Source organism: Salmo trutta, chromosome 40 (assembly GCF_901001165.1).
Source record: "Salmo trutta chromosome 40, fSalTru1.1, whole genome shotgun sequence".
Taxonomy (NCBI): Eukaryota; Metazoa; Chordata; class Actinopteri; order Salmoniformes; family Salmonidae; genus Salmo; species Salmo trutta.
The window spans coordinates 11,378,203-11,396,252 of NC_042996.1; the positions used below are offsets into that span (position 1 = coordinate 11,378,203).

The 18,050-nt window shown below is 42.1% G+C and overlaps 2 protein-coding genes across 5 annotated transcripts in view; both read right to left on the bottom strand.

Moving 5' to 3' along the window:
* Window positions 1-449: 449 nt before the first annotated feature.
* Window positions 450-9,403, bottom strand: LOC115180274 (mucin-2). 3 transcript variants are annotated; one of them, XM_029742233.1, is made up of 9 exons: window positions 9,366-9,403; window positions 4,006-4,131; window positions 3,715-3,876; window positions 3,488-3,608; window positions 3,325-3,406; window positions 3,056-3,143; window positions 2,823-2,953; window positions 2,551-2,702; window positions 450-2,440 (listed from the first exon to the last, which is right to left on the bottom strand). In XM_029742233.1, the coding sequence occupies exons 3-9, from the start codon at window positions 3,847-3,849 to the stop codon at window positions 921-923; spliced, it is 2,229 nt and encodes a 742-aa protein (XP_029598093.1). In that variant the 5' UTR covers window positions 3,850-3,876; window positions 4,006-4,131; window positions 9,366-9,403; the 3' UTR covers window positions 450-920. The 3 variants fall into 3 exon arrangements, with proteins under 3 accessions (XP_029598093.1, XP_029598094.1, XP_029598092.1); XM_029742234.1 differs by lacking the exon at window positions 9,366-9,403 and adding an exon at window positions 9,221-9,355 and having other exon boundaries at window positions 3,715-3,809; XM_029742232.1 differs by lacking the exon at window positions 9,366-9,403 and adding an exon at window positions 9,221-9,355.
* Window positions 9,404-16,266: 6,863 nt separating this feature from the next.
* tmcc3 (transmembrane and coiled-coil domain family 3) overlaps window positions 16,267-18,050 on the bottom strand; it is a 46,504-nt gene continuing 44,720 nt past the window's right edge. For both annotated transcript variants that reach the window (XM_029742243.1, XM_029742242.1), the window contains exons 5-6: window positions 17,487-17,622; window positions 16,267-17,319 (exon numbers count right to left, since the gene is read on the bottom strand). In XM_029742243.1, the coding sequence (XP_029598103.1) occupies window positions 17,017-17,319; window positions 17,487-17,622 (439 nt within the window). In that variant the 3' untranslated portion in view covers window positions 16,267-17,016. The remainder of the gene's footprint in view (window positions 17,320-17,486; window positions 17,623-18,050) is intronic.

Here is an 18,050-nt window from a genome sequence, read left to right on the forward strand (position 1 = left end):
ATCTATACGTCTTGGTAGTCCATTTTTTCTTTTGAAATTTAGGGGGAAATTACCTTTTTATGTATAAATAAATTGTATTTATGGACTTTATTTTGAAATGATGTGTCCTTTTTAGCTGTTGGTAGAGCATGGCGCATGTAATGCCAGGGTAGTGTTTTTTATACCCTGAACCACCCATACGTAAAGTGAACGCACGCATGTCTGTAAATCACTTTGGATAAAAGAGTCTGATAAATGGCATATATCATGTGTTGACAAAATAATCAGAATTGGGCTGCCTGTGTAAATGCAGTCATGGTCATTTCTGAATGCACAACTGCATAAAAAAATGTTGCTTTTTTCTACTTTTTAAGGTGTTTTCTTCCCCCTAGGGGTGATGTTGCTGAACTGCACCCTACTTATTCTGCATTACTCCACACCACTAGTCAAACAAACATCCAGTCAATGACTTTATATTGGTCATTTAGTTTATTTAGTTGAATACACAGAAAACACAGAAATCCAACTACTTTACAAAATGTGTCAGCAGACCAGAGGTCCCAGAGTAAAGGATCAGCAGACCAGAGGTCCCAGAGTAAAGGATCAGCAGACCAGAAGTCCCAGAGTAAAGGAAACATGCTCATCATATTCCTTGTTACTAGTTGAACATCACAGGAGGCTGCTGAGGGGAGAATGGCTCATAATAATGACCGAAACGGAGCAAATGGAATGTCATCAAACACCTGGAAACTATGTGTTTGATACCATTCCACCTATTCCGCCCCAGCCATTACCACGAGACCGTTCTCCCCAATTAAGGTGCCGCCAACCTGCTGTGTTGAACATCATTCTTGTTGTTGGAAGGGTTGCAAGGGTTTAACACACCAACTATGCATATTTGACATGAAAATGCAATTACCATTCAGAAACACTACAAATTGTCAACAGGTTGAACTTTGACCACCAAATTGTTTAATTAACTTCTGCACTCTAGATGATGGGATAGTAGAAGATGTGTCAGAAGTAGTGCTCGATGTGGAGTGGTGAGACCCTGAGAGTGTGGAAGAGTCTGTGTAAGTGGGGGTGTATGATGAGTGAGAAAGTGTGTGATAAGGTGTGCTCAATGAGGATGAAGGGGATAGTGGGTGAGAGTTACTGCTGGCAGGGAGCATGCGAGTAATAGTCGTTGAGCGGGTGTGAGCCTGAGAGGGTGTGTCAGTTGAACGGGAAAGTGTGCGAGAAGGAGGGGGGCTGGCAGGGATAGAGAGTGTGCGAAAGGGGGCAGTGCCAGGGGTAATGAGTGTGCGAGAGTGGATGCTTGGTGGCCTAGTGGGTGTATAAAACGGGGTACTGGCTGGGGTAGTGGGTGTACGAGAGGGGGTACTGGCTGGGGTAGTGGGTGTACGAGAGGGGGTACTGGCTGGGGTAGTGGGTGTACGAGAGGGGGTATTTGCTGGGGTAGTGGGTGTACGAGAGGGGGTACTGGCTGGGGTAGTGGGTGTACGAGAGGGGGTATTTGCTGGGGTAGTGGGTGTACGAGAGGGGGTACTGGCTGGGGTAGTGGGTGTATGAGAGGGGGTACTGGCTGGGGTAGTGGGTGTACGAGAGGGGGTATTTGCTGGGGTAGTGGGTGTACGAGAGGGGGTACTGGCTGGGGTAGTGGGTGTACGAGAGGGGGTACTGGCTGGGGTAACGCGTGTATAAGACAGGGTACTAGCTGGGGTAATGCGTGTATAAGAGGGGGTACTGGCTGGGGTAGGTAGTGTATAAGAGGGGGTACTGGATGGGGTAGGGTGTGTAGGAGAGGGGGTACTGGGTGTACGAGAGGGGGTGCTGGCTTGGGTAATGAGTTTATGAGGGAGTTTGCTGAATGAGGGAGTGTAAGACCAATTAGCTTGGCCTAGGGTGGTATACACCAATTGAGAACTTGGGGCTGGCTTCATGATGACTGCAGATTGACTGAATCCCAATGAGGTTCGGGCAGGTTTTGGGAGACGTGAAGGGGGAAGAGAATTGGTTGGATTATAGAAAGTGGTGGCTGCTTGAGATGGACTCAAAGTGTAAGTGGATGGAACTCGAGAGTTTGGCAGTGTAGCAGCAGCTGCTGCCTGAATCCGGTTGGATGTTGGGTATTGGACTATGTAAGTGGATTGGATAGAGACAGTTTTGGGTGGAGCTGGAGCCGAAGAGGTCCAGTGCATGACGCCATCATCGTATTTGATGAGGAACTCGGGGTACACCTGGTGCTTTTCAAACACCACATATATGGATGGGTTCAGGACATTGTCCACACAGCTGTCATAGAGAGTCGGGCTTCCCTCGCCTTTTGGAGGGGGACGACGGAGGTCCGAGTTCCCTAATGTGTAGTCGCCAACAAGCACCCGACAAACAAACATGGACCTCACTCCTGAGTGGCTGGTGAAGCAGTGCGAGTACTTGGCATCCCTGGCAAAGTAACTCCCTTAAACAAACAGAGAAGATCATCAGTAAAACAGAATGACTGACTATAATGAGATCATGACTGCTTCTAAAATCTGACTCCACTTCTGACAGTTGGTTAACATGAGGTACCTTCGCCATACACAGTTCCATTGGTTCCACACAGCCTCCAGTCGAAGTTATCTCTGCAAATGGCGTCTACGTGTTTTGGGTCCGTTCCGTGGAAGAGATGTAGCTCCTTGCTGTTTTTTCCCCCATTGTTTTTCTTCATCAAATTTCTTTTCCTAAAAAAAACAGGGGTAAAAACATTAGCTGCTTCCCCATAATCTTGTTCAAGCCAGGGTTTACATAGTGTTTTGGAAGTAACATGTAAGGATTGTGTGTGAGAGTTGATGTAAAAATACCACTGGAAGACTTCCCAGAGGTCCCTGTTTTGGACCCTCTCGATGCTGGTGATTTGGAAGCCCCTCATGGTCTTGTTGAAAAGTTCCTGGACCTTCTGATACTCTTCTGAGTTCTGACAGGGACTGACTGTCTGCAGGAGGGGAAAACAAAATAGTTGTCACTGCTAAAACAAAAAGTTGAACACTAACCTTCCTGTAAGCCTAAGCAGAATAACCACATGTAAACAAGTGACCTTATATCCAATGTCAGGTATGGCAGACTTGTCCCAAAATCCAGGAACATCTCTGAAATTCTGAGAGGAGTTGCATGTTCTATTTGTCCTGAGGATAAATATAAAATAGAACATGACATTCAACACTAAGAAAATAAGTAGCTCAATTGAATACCTATATTTATTTCTCACTTATTATCCAAATATTGATTATGCAATTGTGAGTATTTATTAGGTTAAATACCGAGCATGGTGACCATCCTCTTAGCTCATCCTCATCCGTACATTACCTGCTGTCTGCAGTTGAAACAAACACAGGACGACGCCTGACCATCCTTACAGTACCGTATCTTTTGTTTTTTTGCGTCATGTCTGTAATTATGAGAATAACTATTTGAACCATGTCTGTTGTAAATTAAATATATTTTGTGCAAGAGTGTTGATGTGTGTTACCTCTGAAACTCAGCTCATAAGACTGCTGGCCTGCAGTGAACTTCACCACAGCACTTTGATCCTCCTGGTACCTTTTCTCAAGGTCTTCACTGGTGATGGACGAGAATCTGTGCTTCTCTTTCTGTGATTCATAGAAAAAAACTCAAATTCAAGGGGAACAACAGTTTACCGTCTCTATTATTGTCCTTGTAACACATCAGCCTGTTTGAGTGTTTCACACCACTTACGATGGATGCGTACTGGACCCATTTGCCGTACTCGTGCTCCCAGAACCACGCCCACTCTGTGGTGAGTACGCACATGGGCTCGGTCACAGAGGAAACTGTGGAGGAACGGTGAACTTCACTGAATCCGCGGCTCATGGCTTCAAAATGTACACACTTCCCTCGCTGTGAAGCCATAGGAAAATGCCAATGGTAAAGCAACCAATCCCCATTGCCAATTCCCATACCAAGAATGTACTTCATTCACACTGTGAAATATTTGTATCTAGTTTAATATGATATAACATACTGCACCTTTGTATCTTAGAAGGGTCACAGAAGTCTCTCTAGATCGTTGTTTTTCTGGCAGGGTCAACAAAGTTTGACCATTCTTCACTTCCCAATTGTAGTGCCTTTTATAGTGGATGCTCCAGCATTAATCTGAACAGACGTTAGGTTTATATAACAGACGTTACATTTATGTAACAGTCTGTAATGAGAGATTTGTGTTAACCAGAAGGACAACAGAATATCCTGCCATGGCCTCCATTCATAAAATCGATGCTAGGCTTCTAGTGTTGCTTTGAAAGGTTTATCAAATAAAGTACAACATAGTCCATTATTGTGGATGTACAGTACATGGTTGTATGTTGTCCTATGAGGAGGATATGGTATTGTGTATCTACTGACAACCTTTAGATCTAGATAAACTCATATCCAGCCAGCTATCCTGGATGCTGCCTGAGTAAAAAAAAGGGGCAAAAAGTTCCCCTGATCTCAGGTGTTCTACCAAAGCAAACGTGGGAAAGTTAAACATCCCAGCAACGCTCTCCCTCTTTAACTTTACCTCCTTGTTTGCCTTACCCCTTGACAAAGAACAGCCACATCTCATTCCTCACAGTAAACAAACAAACAACTTGAGGTGCCATAAAAGAAATGCACCCCTCCCCAATGTTAATATTTTCAAATGACACTCCCCTTGTATTGCAGAAAAAGTGACCACCCTCTCCCCTTATAGAATTAACAAAAAAAAATGTACGTCCAAAAATAAGAATAACTGTAGCGACCCTGTGTTTATAAACCTGGATATCAACTTTGCCACTTCAGCATGCTTTCGTGGCACAGTCGATGGCTACGGGCCAGAAGGTTAAGGGTTTGCCGACCACCACGGACTAATTAACTCTCCCTTCCTGTTTCATTAGACCTACACTACGATCAGAACCGGCTGCAGACAATGATCAGCTAGTTGGAAATCTGATTTTCAAAATGTTTATGCTATAATTATATTTGCAACAAATTTTCCACCAACAGGTTTCGTGCCAATGCACCACAACCAATAAGGAAAGCATACCTACTGGGCACAAACTGGTTGAATCAACGTTGTTTCAATGTAATTTGTCAACGTATTGTGACATGGAATCTATGTTTAAAATACATTAGATTTGCAAAAAGAATACATTGGATTTGCAAAAAGTCATCAACGTAAACTTGTTTTGCGGGTGAAATTTCAACCACAGGATTATGTCATCATGGTAACCAATTTTCAACATTGTCAAACTTTGTATGAAATCTTTTGAATTTGTACCGTTGAAACAACGTTAGATCTTCAACGTTATTTCCACTATAAGAAAAAAACTATAGGCTGGGCAGCACCTCCTACTGGAGAATTAATATATCTACAGCTACCATTTGGTTTTTCATCCAGGGTTTTAACCAAGCCCAGCCCTGCTTAGCTTTGATATTTGTCAGTGACCACTACCAATGTGCTATCGTGAGAATGATTATTACACATGCTCCAATTAAAAATATATAATTCACTATCGAGTCATTTCAGAGAGAAGATTTAACTGATCAAATGAAATGTAACCACACTTGAGTGAAACATATATCATTAATGATACTATTTAGGCTATAGCATTTGCGAAGTCATCAAAAGCTATTGTTTCTATTCTACTCAGGATTCAACTAAAAATACACAATAAATATAGGCCTAAGGTTTTAAGATTTGGTTGATTTCAAAGTTAATATGTTGCTCACATCTCCATCTCAACCAAACATCTAAGTAAAATAATATAACTGAATCACATCAAACTTTATTTAAAGTGCATTTAAAGTTTGATTTGATATAGTCCAATTCTTTAACTTAGAGTTTTGCTTAAGATGGCGATATGAATCCAACATAGCAATCATTAATTTGTAGACAAACTGGAATTAAGCCAGACTAAGTCAGTGACACAGATGGAACTATCCCAGCAGAAGAGAAATCTCCTTCGAATGTTGATATTTGGTTGTGTTGACAACCAAACACAATTAAATATCACTTTTGCAATAGAGTAAATAGCTATGTTTGAAAAAATGTAGACAATTAGAGATCACTGAATTGCACCGTTTTTTTTGTACAGTATGTATAAACAAGTAATAGTCAGCATCTATTTTCATATTTGCTCTTTTAATATAAAGCTTATAAATATGTTAAAAACTTCCAGTGAGAGTATCAGAACAACTCTGGAGGGTGGCATTTCTCTCAAGCCGACATTCACAGCTAAACTACAACAGCATTTGTGACTCATTCTGCCAATCACCTGCCAATTACTAGAAAAGGGGAAGTGTGTTTCACAATAATACCATTTCAGAGGAGAGAAATAAAGAAATGGTCAATTGTGAGGCCATTTGGGAACCTATTACTCACACTGAGACACTTTCTGCAGAAGTGAGATTAGTAAAAATATATATGTTTTTAAATACCAGATTGAAATAAACCTTCCATAGTCGGCTGTAGAAAATAAAATGATAGATAGTGAAACTAATAATGATGAGGCAGTGTGAAAAGGCCTGTCCCATAAGAGTGATTTCTGTCTCAAATGGTTGAGAATACGTGGGATTCATTCAACAATTCAGAATAACCTAGGTCACACTTTACTTTATGTGAACAGGAATTTCTCAACTGAATTGCTCTGTAAATAAACCCATCTCTCATAGCAAAAGTTTGATTTAGTCCTATTCTTTAACTTAGATTTTTGGTTGAGATGGAGACACGAAACCAACATATAAATTATACATTTGTAGACAAACTGGAATTAAAGACACTAAGTCATTAGCACAGATGGAACTATCCAAGCAGAATATACATCTCCTTCAAATGTCTGTATTTGGTTGTTTCTAATTTTGTTAGAAAGTTGTTTTCATGTCAAGTTAAAGTGTACTATTAGCTAGCTAGCTAATGTTATGTGTATGATCTGTGTAGTAATATTATTAATATCTCAGAGCCATTTGCATTGCTAGTTATAGCCTAATGTTAGCCCGCTAACATTGAACCTGGTCGGTTAGGTACCTGGATATTCATGCAGGATAGTAACATGATGAGTTGGGATTATGGTTCATTGTTTAGCTAGCTAGCTAGCTACATGTCTAAACAAAAGACTCCACTATGCAAATAACTATTTCAATAGAATGTTTATGATGTCACTGTGACAACTGCCGATAGGCGTAGCTGGTAAATTCGCTCTGGCTATGTACTCAGATTTTAGAGCACTCTCGTCTGAGTGTGCCAGAGCGCAGAATAATAATATGAATTTATGAACGCTCACCCATTGAATATGGTGTCAATAAACGTTGGCAAAAGATATTAATTAAATTGTTGCCAGCAGCACAGCTGCAGTCACCAATGCTCTGGATAACATTAAAACAGCCTAACCAGCTCTGCTAGGGCGAGTAAAATGGTCACTGAGCTGTTCTCTCATTTGTGTCTGGAAGTAGCTAGCAAGCTAGCCAAAATTAGCCAGTTAGCTTGGGTGCTTGACTGCTGTTGTTAAGTCAGAACGCTCAGATCAACCCTACTCCTCGGCCAGAGCGTCGAGTAAACGCTCTGAACGCTCCGAGAGGGAAACACTCTGAATTTAGTAAGACAGTCTGACAACGCTCTGTGTTTACGAACACCCAGAGCACACTCTGGCAATCCAGATTAAATTTAAGAACACACCAATAGTATAAACCAGCCTTTAGTCTTGAAATCTTCGGTTGTTAAGTACATAGTTAAGTACATAGCCTTACATGTTAATCCTTAAAGAGATGATTGCTGAATGGGTGTCGACAAAGAAGAGCTCTCTAGTAGGTACCAAAACATTCAAGGGCCATTTTCTCAAAAGTGAGGTTACAAGTTTATCAACTTTCAAAGCATAATTACTTTCCCATTGTTCCTCAACTGTAGTGTAAGATATACAATTTTCTATCTCTGAGTCTCTACTTTTATCCAATGTAAAAAAAAAACACTATTTCAAATTTTGCTACATAAGACCGAATCGAGCCGGACATCAAATATAATATGTCTTGTAATTCGTAACATATCATACGAAATGGGTGAAGGACATCCACAAATTAATACATACCATATGAAACGTAATATGCTGTATCACATGAAATAGAGTGTTTAGGGTTTATGTAAAGAATAATACGAAATGCTCTGAGACCAGGTTGCCACTTCGGGTGCATCAACATCATGGTTTGCGTTTTCAACACCACAACCTGTACAGTTTGGATGCTGGAATTATATTTTGGGACATATGTGCAGGTAGCATACAGGATACTTTTGAAATAGCTTCGTCAGATTAAATGATGTGTTTATGCCACACATAAAAGGTAATGCATTTAAAAAAGTTAAATGACAAATATCTAGGCTATAGGCTATTTATTAAGCATTATGGGTTTTAGGTGCACGAGGAATAGCCACTCGGTCAGAGAGGTAGAGCACGTATTACGCTATCCTGAATGACTGTGCCTGCTGGAAGGATGTGGTTACATTATTATAAAACGATTTGGGAGAATGATGATCCGCAACAGAAAACGCATCAGAGTATCAAAACTTAAAATACAGCCAGACTGGCATGTTTTCTATACCGAATAAACTGTCGAGAGTACTCAAAGCATTTCGCTACACCCGCAATAACATCTGCTAAACACGTGTATGTGACAAATAAAATTTGATTTGAAATTATCTGAATGGAATGAAATGTTAAAAATCACAGGGCTTTTGCGCCGTTATTCAAATAGGATTTTCACTGAAGTTTTAAATCAAATCACATTTTATTTGTCATATGCGCCGAATACAACAGGTGTAGTAGACCTTACAGTGAAATGATTACTTACAAGCCCTTAATTAACCAACAATGCAGTTAAGAAAAATACGTGTTAAGTAAAAAACAAGAAATAAAAGTTAAAAAAGTACCAAAACACTGATATAGGGGAGGCGCATGTAAGCAGATGAGGAAATGTTACTAGGTTGCAAGAAATGATGAAGTAAAACCTTCAAACGGGTAAATGTAAACCCGGGGGAAAAAGCACTACCATCCCCTGTGCCCATCAAAAACCACAGAACCCTCCACAAAGCAATACAAATGTTAGACAATGCTGCCCGATGTTGGACCCATTCTAAAGTGGTCATGGAGGGCATGAACTGAATGTTAGAATAACAATTAATGTAAATTAATTTGGAAACAAAACTTTCTGTACATCATAGATATATATGTATGCTTACCTTCCACTACTATTATTGCAGTGCCCTAGTAGATCAAATGTATACAGGTGAAAATCATTTCAACCATCATTAAATCATTGAGTTTGTATCATCTAACTTTCGTTTTACCAATAATACGTTTGTTTCCGTTGTAACGTAAACTCACCCCATTCCGTACAAATTTGCTCAACCGCGACATTCAAACGAGGCTGCAAAGAAAACTAATTTGACTATAGGGGCTGTGTTGACTTCAAAATCTGGGGTGTGAACTACGTTTCTATTCAAGCGTTGATCGACATGGTAATAGCTCTATAGTATTGGAGAAAAGTTGAAAAAACTCACCCTCCGTTACATCGTGACGTCTCATGCCGTAACGTACAGCGCGCATAAAGCAACTATTTCTGTCATTCCAATCTCTCTCCACCAGTATACCTAGTCATTTTTTGCATCATCACTGCAAGCATCATGACCCTCAAAGCCGCTGTTTACTTCTGAAGATCACTTTAGCACCGCCCTAAAAACTCGATTCAAATTCGACACAAACCTTCAAATAGGTATGTAATGACACATTATATAAACTCTTTATAGTGTTTTATTTACACTTTAGAGGCGATAAGCTGCTAAGTTGGACAGATCAAGTGAAAAAAAGCAGTTTTGCCACACACATCTCTTCTTCTCACTACCACGCATTATTTTCGCTTCCCCACCCGCCATTTTTAAAAAGACCCGACGGATCTCGTTGCCTTCTTGAATCATGCAGAAACGGGCAGCGTGGAGTTCATGTAATTGATTCTGTTGGAAAGTGGAGAAATTGTGCTTTACAATGGTATTGACATTAGAGTTGATCTGGAAGTATTACGTGTGTTGGGCGCTAAAATAAGGTCAATTGAACGGACCAAGGCGATGTACAAAAGTCAGTGAGTTTACGTTACACCGAGATATAAGTACGGAGAAAAAGAAAAGTATGAAATGTATGAATTCACTACTGTAAGTCGCTCTGGATAAGAGCGTCTGCTAAATGACTAAAATGTAAATGTAAAAATATAAAATAAATCGTTTAGGGCAACAACAAAAAATCTATACATTTCGTCAATGAAATTGGACTCTATCTACAAACTCAGAATATTACAAAGCTCCCTGATAAGGGCATATTACTTGTAATACTTTTGAGCTCAGGCATTTTTAGCATGCGTAAATGTTGAATGTCCACGGTTTATAGTGCTTTCAAGACAACTGGGAACTTCAAAAACCACGAGGTTAGTGATCTTCAGGTCAGAAAGTCGGAACTCGAGGAAGAGGCCGGAGTTCCCGACCTCGAATTCCGAGTTGGGTGAGCTTTCAAAACGATGTTTCCTAGTCTGAGCTCGTTTTTTTCTGAGTTCCAAGTTGTCTTGGAAGCACTGAAGTCAGAGATTCCCGAGTTCCCAATTGTTTTGAACGCGGCGTGGTTACACGTGGTCTGTGGTTGTCAGGCCGGTTGGACATACTGGCAGACATATCAGTGTGGATGACGGATCACCACCTCAAGCTGAACCTCGGCAAGACGGAGCTGCTCTTCCTCCCGGGGAAGGACTGCCCGTTCCATGATCTCGCCATCACGGTTGACAACTCCCTTGTGTCCTCCTCCCAGAGTGCTAAGAACCTTGGCGTGATCCTGGACAACACCCTGTCGTTCTCCACTAACATCAAGGCGGTGACCCGATCCTGTAGGTTCATGCTCTACAACATTCGCAGAGTACGACCCTGCCTCACACAGGAAGCGACGCAGGTCCTAATCCAGGTACTTGTCATCTCCCGTCTGGATTACTGCAACTCGCTGTTGGCTGGGCTCCCTGCCTGTGCCATTAAACCCCTACAACTCATCCAGAACGCCGCAGCCCGTCTGGTGTTCAACCTTCCCAAGTTCTCTCACGTCACCCCGCTCCTCCGCTCTCTCCACTGGCTTCCAGTTGAAGCTCGCATCCGCTACAAGACCATGGTGCTTGCCTACGGAGCTGTGAGGGGAACGGCACCTCCATACCTTCAGGCTCTGATCAGGCCCTACACCCAAACAAGGGCACTGCGGTCATCCACCTTTGGCCTGCTGGCCCCCCTACCTCTGAGGAAGCACGGTTCCCGCTCAGCCCAGTCCAAACTGTTCGCTGCTCTGGCACCCCAATGGTGGAACAAGCTCCCTCACGACGCCAGGACAGCGGAGTCAATCACCACCTTCCGGAGACACCTGAAACCCCACCTCTTTAAGGAATACCTGGGATAGGATAAAGTAATCCTTCTAACCCCCCCCCTCCCTTAAAATATTTAGATGCACTATTGTAAAGTGGTTGTTCCACTGGATATCATAAGGTGAATGCACCAATTTGTAAGTCGCTCTGGATAAGAGCGTCTGCTAAATGACTTAAATGTAAATGTACATACTGCCAAATTCTCTAAAACGACGTTGGAGGCAGTTTATGGAAGAGAAATTAACATTAAATTATCTGGCAACAGCTCTGGTGGCCATTCATGCAGTCAGCATTCCAATTGTACGGTTACTTTGAAACTTGAGACATCTGTGGCATTGTGTTGTGTGACAAAATTGCACAATTTAGAGTGACCTTTTATTTTTTCCCTTGTCGGAGCTCGTTTTTTTCTGAGTTCCAAGTTGTCTTGAAGGCACTGAAGTCAGAGATTCCATAGTTCCCAGTTGTTTTGAACGTGGCATTCCTCTTTGACCAAGCCAATTGTATCAACTCCTCCAGGGAGTTGAGTGCAGATTAGAGTTATTCAAATTAACCTCCGACTCCTTGGAGTCTCTGCAGTTCATGCTTAAAAAATGTACACTCTTAAACCCTTACCCTGTACCTATGTTTGTCCTCTGTTGTTGCATGCCTTTGTTTGAAGAAATCCATTTGTTTTAATAAAATGTTAATCAAATACAACCACCTACTCTTTCCTCATTGCAATTGCTCTAAGATGTCAACTCAGCATGTCCCTGTGCCAATTGAATCTCAATGAGGTTGCATTTGATTAACGTTATATTAAAGTGTATGGATTTCAGCAAACAAAGGTACACTGTATGGGTTTAAAGAATGTACTTTTTTTAAAGTATCGACCGCATAGCGACTGGAAGGAGTCAGAGGTTCATTTGAAAAACTATAATCTGCGTTTACACCTGACATGTGTGGCATATCTTGGCAAAATTGAAATGCTCACTAACAGGGATGTAAACAAATTTGTGCACAAAACTTGAGAAATAAGCTTTTGGTGCGTACGGAAAATACCTGGGATCTTTTATTTTAGCTCATTAAACATGGGACCAACACTTTACATGTTGCGTTTATATTTTTGTTGAGTATAATTATGCAGGTCTGAGTTAAATTGGGGAAAGGTACAGCTTGTGGATCCAGCAACTATCAAAGTGTTTACTTCCCCCCTAGGGTTATGTTGTTGAATTCCCCCCTAATTCTGCTGCATTACTGTAGACTCACCACTAAGTGGTAGCACATACACACTTTAAGCCGCAGTGGCACAGCGCAGATGGTTTAAAGGTCCAATGCAGCCATATTTATCTCAGTATCAAATTGTTTGTTTAACAATTAACTACCTCACTGATTTTAATTTAAAACAATGGTCAAAAATAAAAAGCTTCTTGGTAAAGAGCCGTTTCTCAAGCAATAATTTTGCCAGGATTATCTGGGAGTGGTGTGATTTGGAGAGGTAAAAATGTCAAATTAGCTGTTATTGGCAGTGAGGTTTGGATCTATTTCTTATTGCTCTATTAACCAATTGGCCAAAACTCCATCCCACCAAAACAGGCAGAAATTTTAGGCAGTCTTTCAAACAGCTCTTACACTAAATGGGCATTATCGTTGCAGTTTTATCTCAACCTCAGTGTGGAAATATATAAAACACAGGAAAATCTCATTTGTGGCTGCACTGGGCCTTTAATGAAGCTCCCAGACCTTGGAGCTGCTGCCAGCTAGTTGATGGGAGTTGGCAGAAACAGGGTACTTCAAAACGCACTGGAGTACAAGCTAAATAATGAAGTTTGCCCAGGGGGAATTGGATAAAACATGAATGATGCCCAAGAGAGTTTGAACACCCTCACTGTATGCAAAACAACATGTTCACATTATTAATGTCACTAGATTTAAGCTAAACAAATGCCACTGGTCACTGCTTCTTCACAATATCATTCAGACTAGTGGTTTGTTGTGAAATGGTGTACAGTGCCATTTGGTTCATAAGCTAGAGAGGGGTGCTGAGGGTAAGTATTCAGACCCCTTGACTTTCCACATTGTTACATTACAGCCTTATTCTAAAATTGATTAAATTGCCCCTCCCCCCAATCCACACACACACACTACCCAATAATGACAAAGCAAAAACAGGTTTTTAGAAATGTTAGCAAATTTATAAAAAAATAAACACTGAAATATCACATGTAAGTAGTCAGAGCCTTTATTCAGTACTTTGCTGAAGCATCTTTGGCAGTGATTACAGCCTTGAGTCTTCTTGAGTATGACGCTACAAGCTTGGCACACCTGTATTTGGGGAGTTTATTCCATTCTTATCTACAGATCCTCTCAAGCTCTGTCAGGTTGGATGGAGAGCGTCGCTGCACAGCTATTTTCAGGTCCCTGCTGCTGAAAAACATCCCTACAACATGATGCTGCCACCACCATGCTTCACCGTAGGGATGGTGCCAGATTTCCTCCAGACGTGACGCTTGGCATTCAGGCCAGAGTTCAATCTTGGTTTCATCAGACCAGATAATCTTGTTTCTCATGGTCTGAGAGTCTTTAGGTGCTTTTTGGTAAACTCCAAGCGGGCTGTCATGTGCCTTTTACTGAGGAGTGGCTTCCATCTGGTCACTCTACCACAAAGGCCTGATTGGTGGAGTGCTGCAGAGATGGTTGTCCTTCTGGAAGGTTCTCCCATCTTCACAGAGGAACTCTAGAGCTCTGTCAGAGTTCTACAACCAAGACACTTCTCCCCGATTGCTCAGTTTGGCCAGGCGGCCAGCTCTAGGAAGTGTCTTGGTTGTTCCAAACTTCTTCCATTTAAGAATGATGGAGGCCACTGTCTTCTTGGGGACCTTCAATGCTGCAGACATTTTTTGATACCCTTCCCCAGATCTGTGTCTCGCCACAATTCTGTCTCGGCGCTCTACGTACAATTCCTTCGACCTTATGGCTTGGTTTTTGATCTGACATGCACTGTCAACTGTGGGACCTTATATAGACAGGTGTGTGCCTTTCTAAATCATGTCCAATCAATTGCATTCACCACAGGTGGACTCCAATGAAGTTGTAGAAACATCTCAAGGATGATCAATGGAAACAGGATGCACCTGAGCTCAATTTCGAGTCTCATAGGAAAGAGTCTGAATACTTAAGTAAATAAGATTTCTGTTTTTTATTTTGAATACATTTGAAAACCTATTTTCTCTTTGTCATTATGGGGTATTGTGTGTAGCTTGAGACAAATTTGACAATTTAATCTATTTTAAAATTTGGAAAGGGTCAAAGGGTCTGAATACTTTGTGTGTGTGTGTGTGTGTGTGTGTGTGTGTGTGTGTGTGTAAAATCTAAAATGTGTAATTTATTACTCCTGTCGACAGCACTGTAAGAGCACAGAAAAATACTTCCCCACCCCTGTCAACAGCACCCCCAACCTAAAACATCTCCCCACAGCCATGAATCTACACAGAACATATTGACAAACAGACTAAAAGGTTAATCACGTCACCTTCTGTGCAGAGCCCTCACTCCTTGCATCATCATCTCTGGTAGATACAGTATAATTGATGACCGGATCAAGAGATCAGTTCAGGGTAGAAATACTCTGATGAATCTTCAGAGGATAAGATGAGAAGAGCACTACGATAAAAGACTCAATGTTTCTAGAAAAGGAAGAGGATTTCATTTTGTTCTCATTTTAAAAAGTGTGTTTTGGAAAACCATAACCGGATTAAACCTAACAGCGTGCAATGCTACTGCGTCGAGATAACATACCGGAATCTAGACACTGGAATTATAGGCCCTGGGCTTTGAATCTGGGATATGGCTCTCTCTTCAGACACAGGGAATAGATTCAGGAATTGGGATAGAGCCAGAACTCTTGAGTAACCAATGGACAGTGTAAATATCAATGGTTCAGGACATGACATACTATATTACTCAAGGTGCCAGCCAGCCACATAGACCCAAATTTGGCTTTTTAAAGAGACAGAGACCAAAGCACAGAAAATATCAGGTTTAACACAGAAGCTGCATTGAAAAGGCATCAGGCCTGGCCCCCATCATCATCATCATAATCATCACAGTGATAAGTAGCTTACAGAGTGGGTGGGGCCAGAGCTGCATCGCTCACTTCCCACCCACCCCCCCATCTCTGTCCAATCAGACGATAGCATCAAAGGCATTTAGAATGTTCATTTTGTTCGGTTCTCACTTTAAAAAGGCAAAGAAATATTAAACATTTCAGAGAAAACGCATAAAACGTAGTGTTCAAATCTGTCTGAAACATTTGGTAGAAGTCAATTCCTTTGTTCAGCCCACTCTGAACAGTGCTTAATTCCTATTTCACAAAAAGGACATTATCATCAGTATTAAAGGATGAATCACAAATGAGGTTTGTGTGTATCACGTCTGAGGTTACTTCCCCCCAGATCCATCAGACTGCCAGACGATATCACTCACAGTTAGCACGTTAGCGGCTAAAGGGTCAGTCTATGTATTTCCTATGGGAGAGAGAACACATAACTCTTGGGGTGAATTCACCCCTGATAGACTAGACCCGTGGCAGTTCCACTGCATCTGTTAATAGACTACATCAAGTACATAAGACACCATTTATCCACAAACCCGCATACCAGTACACATTCCTTTGTAAAAAATTAACCACCCTTCACGGGCACAGGCGTACACACACACACACACACACACACACACACACACACACACACACACACACACACACACACACACACACACACACACACACACACACACACACACACACACACACAAAAAAGAGAACAAGAAATAAAATATTACACTTAAAAAAAAAAATTGTCCTTTGTCTTTTTTTTCAATTATAAAACGTTTCATCACTTGACAGTACAGGTACACACAGACAAAGCGCTCTCACATGGAGAACACCCCCACGCCCTGTACATACACAGACACACAAGTCACATTCCTCTCAGTGTGTGTGTGGATGAATGTGTATCATGGTGGCTTGGGGGGTGGTGGGAGTGAGACTGTGTGTGGATCAGAACCAGAGGTCTTCTGGGAGAATGAGTTTTTTTAATACTGTCAGTGTGTTAGTGTAATAAAGGTGACGCAAGTACGACTCCGCAAAAGACAAGGAACCAATCGGCGGACCCCTTGTTTCTCTATAAAGGTTATACATAAGCTTACCACCTGCATAGTGCAGTTCAATGTCCTATTGAGATTGACAACCACACAAAGATCAGTGTCCGCAATAATCCTGTATGTGACTGGCCCTGCTTCCTCTGTAGCCACCATCTGATTGGTCAGTCCCAGATGTCTTGCTTTCCTGTAATTTGTACTGTAGTGGCACACTGGCATCGTTTGGAAACAATTTCCCTAAAGGAGTTCTGCCCAAACTCCAAAAGACAGAGAGGGGGAGAGACACGAGGGTGTTGGGGTGTAAGGCTACATTGTAAACCCCGCCCATTTAATCTATCGCTATGACAACATCACAGAGTTCCAAAGTCCCAAACTCAGTGTGGGAGGCGCCAAACCCACATTGTGAGGGGGACAAACTCAGACTGGGTGGAGCCTAGCTTAACATGGGAGGAGTCTAGCTCAGCGTGGGAGGAGCATGCGTTCCAGGGCACACTGCAGGTGCTCCCAGTTCTTCCAGATGACTGCCAGTAGGGACAAACCCACGCAGGTGAGCGCCAGGTGCACGCGGCTACGCAGGAGAGGCGCGGTGAACTTGGCCGCCGTGGAAACGCACACCAGGATCACCGTGACGATGGCCAGCATGATGTTGATGCATTTTCCCAGCAGCACCTTGGCGTCTGTGTTTTCCACCTGTACCGTCTGCTGCTGCTGCTGCTGGAGCTCCAGCTTAGAGACACGCGTCTGACACGACTCCAGAGCCTCCTGTAAACACAGAAAAACACGCATTCAGTTTGACACAGGCTTAAAGTTGCTGACTATATACAGCTTAGATAGATGTGTAGGGGGCATGTTTGTAGATCTCTCTGTCTGTGTGTGTGTGTGTGTGTGTGTGTGTGTGTGTGTGTGTGTGTGTGTGTGTGTGTACATACCTGGATGTCCCTAGCTCTCTCGTAGGCCTGGTAGGCCACCTTCTCCTCGATGCTGGCCAGCTCCTGCTTCAGGTTACTGGTCTCATGCTGGTGCAGCTCTGTCAGGTCATTTAACTGGTCCTCTAACCGCTCAAACCTATTAGGGAGCGGGAGAAGGGGGGGAGGGTAGAGAGAGAGAAGGGGGGAGAAAATGACGAGTCTTAATATTGAATGCACAGCTTCAATTCCAAAGCAAACCTGTGTGTCCATCTCTTCCTTCACCAATGTGTGTGTGTTCTCTGTTTGTGGTGTGTGAAGCATTATCTACATAAGCGTGTTGATACATCAGCCCTAAGTTGACAGTATCAACAGCCAACAATATTAAAAACAAGATTATGGTTCAAGGTGGGAAATAGTGAAGCAGGCCTAGATAAGCATAAAGTGAAACAGCTGGAACGATGGTGGTCTGCATGGAGGATGTTGTTGATATGTCTGCATGGAGGATGTTGTTGATATGTCTGCATGGAGGATGTTGTTGATATGTCTGCATGGAGGATGTTGTTGATATGTCTGCATGGAGGATGT